This window comes from Carlito syrichta, unplaced genomic scaffold (genome assembly GCF_000164805.1).
Source record: "Carlito syrichta isolate Samal-C Ts95f unplaced genomic scaffold, Tarsius_syrichta-2.0.1 Scaffold142914, whole genome shotgun sequence".
NCBI lineage: Eukaryota > Metazoa > Chordata > Mammalia > Primates > Tarsiidae > Carlito > Carlito syrichta.
Window position 1 is genome coordinate 23,946 of NW_007087010.1, and position 10,055 is coordinate 34,000.

General features: G+C 48.1%; 1 protein-coding gene across 1 annotated transcript in view; it reads left to right on the forward strand.

Moving 5' to 3' along the window:
• SERPING1 (serpin family G member 1) overlaps positions 1–10,055 on the forward strand; it is a gene marked incomplete at its 5' end in the record, with an annotated part of 40,273 nt that overhangs the window by 21,652 nt on the left and 8,566 nt on the right. Inside the window, 4 exons of the mRNA XM_021708554.1 lie at positions 1,532–2,104; positions 5,775–5,909; positions 7,562–7,765; positions 7,958–8,097. Of these exons, the coding sequence (XP_021564229.1) occupies positions 1,532–2,104; positions 5,775–5,909; positions 7,562–7,765; positions 7,958–8,097 (1,052 nt within the window). The remainder of the gene's footprint in view (positions 1–1,531; positions 2,105–5,774; positions 5,910–7,561; positions 7,766–7,957; positions 8,098–10,055) is intronic.

Sequence of the window (10,055 nt, forward strand, 5' to 3'; positions counted from 1 at the left end):
GGGGGTGGGTGCTGAGGATTAACCCTTCAGCCTCCGGGGGTTGAGGCGCGCTCCCCTTGGGATTAGCAAGTGTCATTCGTCTACAACGTGGAAAGAGCTCAGCAGGGCTCAGACGGTCGCAGGTTCTAATCTTTTGCGGGCTGCGTACTAGCTGCATGGCCCTGAGCAAGTCACTTCTCCCAGCCTGACTCGTCCTGATTTATTAAATGTCCAGTGGGTGGTTTCCAACTTGCCCACCAGGTTTGGCAGGAGGATCACAGAGGGCAAGGAGACGGGGAGCATTTTGTGATTTCAAAGCAAAGAATTGTGTAGAAAACCGCACTGTGAAAAGTAGGGGTTTGGCTGCTGTGACACAGACTGCGTGCCTGGCGGGGGTGACAAACCTGGGCCTGGGTAGCCGTTAACAGCAGCGATCCCAGTGGTCTGGGAGGTCATAGGTAAGAAATAGACCCAGGAAGCATGGGAGCCCGGGAGAAAGGTGAATGCTTACCTTAGCAAGCGTGGTGTGTGTGTGTGTGTGTGTGTGTGTGTGTGTGTGTGTGTGTGTGTGTGTACATGCGCACATGTGCACATGTGCATGCATGTTGTGCATGTGAAAGAAGTTGGCATCACACGCTCAGCAGATGATGTCATTATGAGCAGGGAATTTGGAGTCAGAGACCTCAGTCTGACTCCTAGCTCTGCCTCCTGTTTCTCTGAGACCCTGAGCTAAGACTTAATAATGTGCCAACATCAGTTTCTCTATCTGCAAAATGGGGATAATACATGGATTCTCAGCTGAGGAACCACTGACGGTGCTGGATGATTTCATTGTTGAGGGGTTGGCCTGTGCCTTGTAGGGTGTTCTGCGGTATCTCTGGCCTCTGAGCCAGACCCAGTAATAACTTACCCTCCCCCAACTCCCCGACCTCCACCATGTGACAACCAAAAATGCCTCTGAACTCTGCTAAGTATCCCTCTGGTCTGTTCTCTCTCTCCCTCTCTCTCTCTCTCTCCCTTTCTCTCTCTCTTCTCTCCTTCTCTCCCTCTCCCCCTCCCTCTTTTCCTCTCTCCCTTTTTCCCTCCCTCCCTTCTTTCCTTTTTCCCTTCCTTCCTTTTGGACTCTGATTGTTTTCTACACCCACCAATGGGTTACAACCCTCAATTTGAAAATCCACTATTTTACAGCAAGGGCCACAAGTTCAAATGTCTATTATACTGGCCAGGCAAGTGAGTCAAGGCTTGACCTTTATAGGAAATTGCAAGGTAGATATTTATAGGAAGTTGCAAGAACATAGATAAATGGCAGTTGACACTCAGCTCCAGTGTTTGGAAAACAGCTTCCTACATGGCAGTCATTGGTGAGAGACGACACATCGTCCCTGACTGCCCCTCATTTTCTGCAGAGAATGTTCCTGCTGCACCCTGCCCCCACCCTTGCATGGTGTCCTCTCTGAAGGAGTGGTGGTGACTTCAGGGTGGGCTCCTCACCCAGCAGGCTGTCTCAGAAATTAATGTCTTCCGTGTCTCTACTTTCTCATCGCTCTTTGAGTGTTTGAGGGGACTGTGTCCTATGGGAAGAAAAATGACACTCAGTGTCTTGAACCACAGGATAGAGTCTCCTCAAATCCAAATGCTACCAGCTCCAGTTCCAGGGATCCAGAGAGCTTGCAAAGGACCATCGTGGAGGCATATTTCCCCGAGAATCGATCTGTTCAGCCCACAGTGGAGTCTTCCACCTTGCCAGCAACCAACTCACCCACCGACTCACCAACAACCAACTCAGTAACCAACTCTCCAACCAACACAACAACCGACTCAGCCACGAGGATAACAGCTAGTACCTCCGATGAACTCAGCACCCGGCCCTTCACCCAACCCACCCACCCAATAACCCAGCTCCCCACAGATTCTCCTACCCAGCCCACTGCGGAGCCCTTCTGCCCGGGGCCCGTCACTGCCTGCTCTGATCTGGAGAGTCATTCAGCGGAGGCCATGTTGGGGGAGGCTTTGATAGATTTCTCCCTGAAGCTCTACCATGCCTTCTCAGAAACAAAGAAGGCCGAGACCAACATGGCCTTTTCCCCATTCAGCATTGCCAGCCTTCTCACCCAGGTCTTGCTTGGTAAGATCATTGAATCTTCTCCAGGTCGCATGTTGGACACTCCTGTGAGGAACACCAACTTAGACACCTACTATACAAAGCTACGCTTCTGAGAGGAAGCTGTAAAAATGGCTTCATGGGGCGGGGGTGGGGGGCGTAGGGGAACGTATGTTTTTATTCCTGAGTATCCCTTTATTTAACAATGATTTAATAGGCACAATTGTGTAATTGCTTGTAAAACCTTGTACACGATTGCTTGTAAAACCCTCTACAGCCAACACAGCAAGGTACCAGCCACCAACTATGGTTCAAGGCAAAGAGATGAAGTCATGAGAGAGAGAGATCATGGTCGTGTTGCTTGCTAGCTCTGTGACCTTGGGCAGGTCCCTTAACCTCTCTGAGCCTTGAGTCCTCTTGTGTGAAGTAATGATGGTGATAGCTACCTCAAAAGATTAAGAAGTGGATAGCCTAGTGCCCGAGTTGGTGGGAGGTCAAAAAAGTTAATCCCTCACCATCCTGATTACTGGGATTACTGTCAAGTCTCATGGGGTAATTACTTTAGGAATGGCATAAACAAATTGCTACAAGCAGTGGAGAGAGAGCTATCACTCCCAAGAGGAAATTGCAAGAAAGCTGCTAGAGATGATACAGTGAACTTAGAAGATGAACTTTTCCACTAGATGCCAGTAGCACCCCAGTCCCCAGGTATGACAACCAAATGTCCAGACATTTCCAAATGTCGCTTGGAAGGCATATGCCAGTCAATTGGTTTCAGTTAAATTTTTTTTTTGAGTCGGGGTCTTACTCTGTCACACAAGCTGGAGTGCAGTGGCACAATCATGGCTCACAAAAGCCTGGACCTCCTGGGCTCAGACCATCCTTCTGCCTCGGCCTCCAGAGTAGCCGGGAGCGTAGGCACGTACCACCATACCTGGCATTTTTTTTTTTTTTTGAGTCCGAGTCTCACTCTGTCACCCAGGCTGGAATGCAGTAGCATGCTCCCAGCCACTACAGCCTGGATCTGCTGGTCTCAGGTGATCCTTCCGCCTCAGTCTTCCAAGTAGCTGGAACCACAGGTACACGCCACCACACTTGGCTAATTTTTTGATTTATTGTAGAGACAAGGTCTCACCAAGTTACCCAGGCTGGTCTCGAACCTGTGGGCTCAGGCAATCCTCTCACCGTGGCCTCTCAAAGTGCTGGGATTACAGGCATGAACCACAGCACCCAGCTTTAATCTTTGTATACTTTTGTAGAGATGAGGTCTTGCTATGTTGCCCAGGCTGGTCTTAAACTCTTGGGCTCAAGTGACCCTCCTGCCTTGGCCTTCCAGCCTGGTTTTAGTTACTTTCTTTTCTTTTCTTGTTTTCTGACTCAGGGTCTCACTCTGTCACCAGGCTGGAGTGCAGAGGCAGGGTGGCACGATCATGCCTCACCACAGCCTCAACCTCCTAGGCGCAGGCGATCCGTTACTTTCTTTATTGCCCCCCAAATACAGCTCAAATCCTGCCTCCGTCCTCCACTTATTAGCTCTGTGCCCCTAAAGTAAGTTACTTAAACCTCAGCTTCCTCATCTGTATGACAGGAATAGCAACTGTTCTTATATAAAAAGGCTATAGTGGCTGGGCTTGGTGGCTCACGCTTGTAATCCCAGCACTTTGGGAGGCAGAGGCGAGAGGATTGCCTGAGTCCAGAGGTTTGAGACCAGCCTGAGCAACTTGGTGAGACCTCATGTCTACAATCAATAAAAAAAATTAGCCAGGCATGGTAGTGCACATCCGTGATTCCAGCTATTTGGAAGGCTGAGGTGGAAGGATCACCTGAGCCCAGCAGGTTGAGGTGGCTGTGAGCATACCACTGCACTCCAGCTTGGGCCACAGAGTGAGTTTCTGACTCAAGAAAAAAGGGGGGGTTATGATGAAGAGTCAATGATATAGTATGAGAGAAGCACTTAGGATACCAGTAACCGAGTAAATGTTCAATAAACTTTAGCTATCATTGCTCAGAAGACATGTACAATAATATTTAATAATGAGTGAATAACAGGATATTGAATATCCATCCTCTTTTATGATTTTCTGCTTTCTTCTCTAAATAGTAACCTAGTCCCTGCCTGTAGGATAAACCTTTGCAAACCCAAACCAACAAAATAATACAAGGGAGGACTAAAAGAAAAACCGGAATTATCTTTTGGAGAGTGGGCTTCTTGTAGTGCAGGCTTCCCCTGCTAGGTAAGAGTTCTAGGAACCCATCAGCATCAGTGTACCAGCTAGTGTTGTTGTGAGAGGCTGCGTTCAGCTTCGGTGAATTTTATTTTATTTTTTTGAGTTCTGTCAACGTGTTTGCCCGTTTCGTGATGGGTGATTTACAAACATACCTGTCCGCACTGCACTGAGTGTTCAGCAGTTTTTGACCAAAAACAGTATGACCACCATGTGCCACCCTCTCTATTCAACCGATCTCACCCCAAGCAACTTTTTTTTGGTTGTTTCCGTGGATAAAAAAATGTCCTCAAAGGGAAACGTTTTGTTCATACGGAAAAGGTGAAACAAAAAACATCAGAGGCATCAAAATCGATGAGTTCAAAAACTGTTTTAAGCAGTGGAAAAACCATCTATTTTTGTTTTGTTTTTGTTTGTTTGTTTGTTTTGAGTCAGAGTCTCACTCTGTTTGCCCAGGCTGGAGTGCAGTGGCATGCTCACAGCCACCACAGCCTCCACCTACTGAGCTCAGGCGATCTTTCTGCCTCAGTCTTCCAAGTAGCTGGAACTACAGGCATGCACCACCGTGCCTAGCTAATTTTCCGATTTATTGTAGAGATGAGGTCCCACCAAGTTACCCAGGCTGGTCTCGAACCCGTGGATTCAGGCAATCCTCTTACCTTGGCCTCCCAAAGTGCTGGGAGTATAGGTGTGAGCCACCACACCTGACCAGAAAAAGCATCTTGACAGGTGTATTACATCAAGTGGAGAGTACTTTGAAGGTGACTCAAGTTTAAACTTGTAAGAATTAATACACAATTTTTAGTAAGTAAATTATGGGGTCCTTTGTGTCCCCCCTCATAGTTAATTTGATACAGCCATTGGTTGGTTGGACATGGTTTTGAAAGATGAGTGGGAATTTTATTTTTTGAGTTAGGGTCTTACTCTGTCACCCAGGCTGAAGTGCAGCAATACAATCACGGCTCACCGCAGCCTTGACCTTCTGGGCTAAGGTGATCCTTCCGCTTCAGCCTCCCCAATAGCTAGGACCACAGGCGTGTGACACCACACCCGGCAATTTTTTTTTTATTTCTTGTAGCCACAAGGTTTTGCTATGTTGCCCTGACTGGTCTCAAACTCCTAGGCTCAAGTAATCCTCTCGCCTTGGCCTCCCAAATTGCTGGGATTACAGGCGTGAGCCACCGCGCCAGGCCTTAGGAGTAGAATTTAAATGGTTGGAGAAAAGGGGGGGAAAGAGTATTGAAAGCCAAGGAAAGGCCTACCTCTGTGTGATCACTCATAATTCCCTCATGCCTACCTTTCTGAAATATGTATGGTCTTCCCAAAAAACACTTCCAGCTCAGGTGCCCCGTGAACCTCTCCATAGTGGGGAACGCCCTTCATCCCAGCCAGGTCCTTCCACCCTCATCCCAAACAGCAGGTCCTCCACTCTTCCCACAAGCCCCCTTCATCTCTGCCTTTTGTTTTAGGGGCCGGGGGCAGCTCCCGAACGAGCCTGGAGACCGTCCTCTCCTACCCCAAGGACTTCGCCTGTGTCCACCAAGCCCTGAAGGCCTTCACATCCAAAGGCATCACCTCAGTCTCCCAGATCTTCCACAGCCCAGGTGAGTGTCCAGGGAGGGGCAGCGGCTGCCAGGCAGGGTCCTAAGAGGATTCTAAGGGGGAGTCCAGCCCTGGGGAAAGAGGACAAGAGGGAATGTCAGAGCTGGAAAATCAAGGATGGGGTGCCAGGCCAGTGGGGGCTTTGGCAGAAGAATCAGGTGGCTTCAGGAGCTGGGTGGTTCCTCTGAGACCTTTGGCATGGCTTTTGCATTCATTGACTCCTTGTAGAAGGAGAATATCCTTTTGCATTTATTACGAGATGGGGCTAGGGAGCAATAGACATGAAATAGACTTAAAAAAAAGTTTTGCTGATTTTGGGGTCAAGAGAGTCTTGGGACTTTCTTTTTTTGTATTTTTATGTTATATGAATTTATCATTTACACGTATTATGTTATTAAGTAGATAATCATGGAAGTAAGTAGTAATCATAAACTTACAAAATGATTTAATGCAGTTGTTTTCAAATTTTGTTCCCCAGAGACCTAGGGTTCTGGAAGCTGCTTCAGGAGTCATGGGAGGAGTGGGGTGTTGAAAAGGCTGTGTGGGAGAGACTTAGTGAGCGGGAGGTGGACCAGGTGGGCTCTACCAGTACCCTTTTATAATGTGAACTTCAGACATGACTTGATTTGAAAACATAGTTCTGCTACTTTAAAAGACTTGAAAACCACAGATCAGTTCTAACTCTCTCCTTTTTAATTTTATTATTATTTGTTGTTGTTGTTGGAGTCTCACTCTGTCACCCAGGCCAGAGTACAGTGGCACACTCACGGCCACTGCAGCCTCCACCTGCTGGACTCAGGCTGTCTTTCCACCTCATCCTTCCAAGTAGCTGGAACTACAGGCATGTGCTACCATACCGGGCTAATTTTTTGATTTATTGTAGAGAAGAGGTCTTGCCTAATTGCCCAGGCTGGTCTCGAACCCGTGAGCTCAGGAAATCCTCTCACCTCGGCCTCCCAAAGTGCTGGGATTATAGGCGTGAGCTACCATGCCCAGCCAAGTTGTTTTTGTTTGTTTGTTTGTTTGTTTGTTTGAGTCAGGGTCTCATTCTGACACCCAGGCCAGAGTGCAGTGGCACAATCACCGCAAACCTCAGCCCCAGCCTCCTGGGCTCAAGTGATCCTTCTGCCTCAGTCTCCCAGGTAGCTGAGTCTGCAGGCATGTGCCACTATACCTGGCTAATTATTTTGTAGAGACGATGTCTCCCTATGTTGCCCAGGCTGGTGTCAAACTCCTGGGCTCAAGCAATCCTCCCACCTCAGCCTTCCAAAGTACTGGGTGGTGAGTACTGCATTGCTTAGCCTTTAACTTCTCTTTAAAAAATAGAAATGAAGCCGGGCTCGGTGGCTCAGACTGCACTCCAGTCTGGGCGACAGAGTGAGACTCCAACTCAAAAAAAAGCAAATCAGAAAAAGAATGATCTTGCCACACCACAGTCACACAGCAAGCAGAGGCAACAAAGGCCTTGGACAGATCCTCCTGCTTTTAGTTCAGAGTTTGTTTTCCTGGGACCTCACTTACCATGTCTACGGGAATCTGTCTCCACCACGTGGATTAGAGTAAGCCGAAAGCTGTGAAAAACATGCTACCCACCAAAACTTGCTTTTGAAAGATATTCAAGGGACTCACAGTGCCCCCTCTCAATGCTCCCCAGACCTGGCCATAAAGGACACCTTTGTGAACGCCTCTCAGAGCCTGTATGGCAGCAGCCCCAGAGTCCTGGGCATCGACAGCAATACCAACTTGGAGCTCATCAACACTTGGGTAGCCGAGAACACCAACCACAAGATCAGCCAGCTGCTGGACAGCCTGCCATCTGACACCCGCCTCGTCCTCCTCAATGCCATCTACCTGAGTGGTAAGGGGGCCCTTGACCAGTGGCCTTCCCGTTCTGGTTCTGTCTTTCCCTCCTGCCTTCAAAACCCACCCAATCCCAAGTTTCGCAACCAGATCCCAATGTTCATTCCATCCTTTGCTAACCAGCCTTTTAGCTTCTCTTCATCCTTTCCCTTCTTGCATTAGAGCAACCCTTCCACCCTCTCCCCTTTAGCCAAGTGGAAGACGACCTTCAATCCCAAAAAAACCAGCCTGGAGCTCTTTTACCTCAAAAACTCTGTTATAAAAGTGCCCATGATGACTAGCAAGAAGTACCCTGTGGCCCATTTCATTGACCCAACCCTGAAGGCCAAGGTAAGTTCTTGGTCCTTCCCACTCCTGTTTCAAACCCACCTGGGTCTCCTGACTTCTTTTCTACAGTGGTCCTATCATTTGGGGGTACATCCTTACGAATTCCCCATTTCTGCTCCTATCTGTATCTCCACTCTATTCTTTTCTTCTTCCCCTTTCTCCAGCTTTGGCCGAGGCAGGCATTGTGTATTTTAGGCTGGAAGACAGGATTCTAAAGCTTCTTCATGCATCTTTACTGCATCAAATAGCAAAAAGTGAGTCGTGTTTCTATTCTGTGCATCTGTTTGTCTTCCCAGTTGACCCACTAGAAGACCCTGGTGGCTTAGTAAATTGTGTGTGTGTGTGTGTGTGTGTGTGTGTGTGTGTGTGTGTGTGTTTACCTGTGTATGGGTATATCTGTGTGTGTGCACGTAGGCAACAAGTGTGTGTGTGCTGAAGTTCCTTAGCAGAAATGGAACAATATAATTTAAATGAGTGTGGAGGGAGGGAAGACAGAATAGGGAGCCCAGAGGATTCTAGTTAGTTAGCAATCTAATGTCCAGTGAGCAAACATTTCTGCCTTGTTAGGATGGCAAGACACAGACCTGTGAGACAGAAAAAAAACCCAGGAGACATCCAATGTCTTAGAGCCCAGCTAAGAAGTAGAGAATCTGCCTTGGTACATGCCAGGCTCGTTTCCACCTAGGGAGCTTCCTGGGGCTTTTCTCTCTGCGTGGACCCTTCTTCACTCATATCTTCACAGAGCTTGTTCCTTCTGGTAATTTGGGTGTCAGCTGTGGCAGGGAGGCCTTCTCCCCTTAAAATAGCCTCCTCTTCACCCTGGAAAATCTCCCGCTGTTTTACTGTGTTCATAGTACTCACCACCCTCTGAAATCATGTCGTTTATTTGGTGATGTGATACAGTATTGTTGGTCTCCCTGAAATATTGTCTCTCTGCTTGGATACAGGGCCCGGTCTTGTTTCCTTCTATAATTTCAGTGCCTAGAGCAATGCCATACATACAATGCAAAAATATACTGATTACTGAATGCATGAATGAATGAAATAGAGGGTGTCAAAGGGAGCTACTCACTTACTATGAGTGACTGGAAAACTCCATAGAGGGGGTTACTTTTTTTTTTTTTTGAGTCGAGATCTCACTCTGTCACCCAGACTGGAGTGCAGTGGCACACTCATGGCTCACTGCAGCCTCGACTTCTTAGACTCAGGCAATCCGTCCACCTCAGCCTTCCAGGTAGCTTGGACTACAGGCTCATGCTACCACGCCTGGCTAATTGTTTAAATTTTTTGTAGCCAGGCTCGGTGGCTCAGCCTGTAATCCCAGCGCTTTGGGAGACCGAGGTGAGTAGATTGCCTGGGCCCTCGGGTTTGAGACCCGCCTGGGCAACTTGGCGAGACCTCATCTCTACAATAAATCAAAAAGCAGCCAGGCATGGTAGCACGCACCTGAAGTTCCAGCTACTTGGAAGGCTGAGGCAGAAGGATCGCCGGAGCCCAGCAGGTCGAGGTTGCAGTGGCCGGGAGCGGCCATTGCACTCCAGTCTGAACGACAGAGTGAGACTCCAACTCAAAAAAAAAAAATGTTGTAGAATCGAGGTCTCCCTATGTTGCCGAGACTGGTCTCAAACTCCTGGCCTCAAGCAATCCTCATGCCTCGGCCTCCCAAAGTGCTGGGTTCACGGGTGTGAGCCACTGTGCCTGGCATAGGAGGTTACTTTTGATCAGTCTTAGCTCATTTATTTATCTATTCATGCCCTTATCCGCCCATGCATCCATCCCTAGCTAATGTATTTGACCATTCATGACTCATTTAACAGAACCAGTTAGAACAGCATGTATAAGGCACAGAAGAGCAAGTATATATGACATGTTCAGATATGCCTGAGTCAGGACACGTGGGGGAGTCATGTGGAGGGGAGACATCGATATGAAGTTTTTCTTTTTTTTTTTTTTTTTTTTTG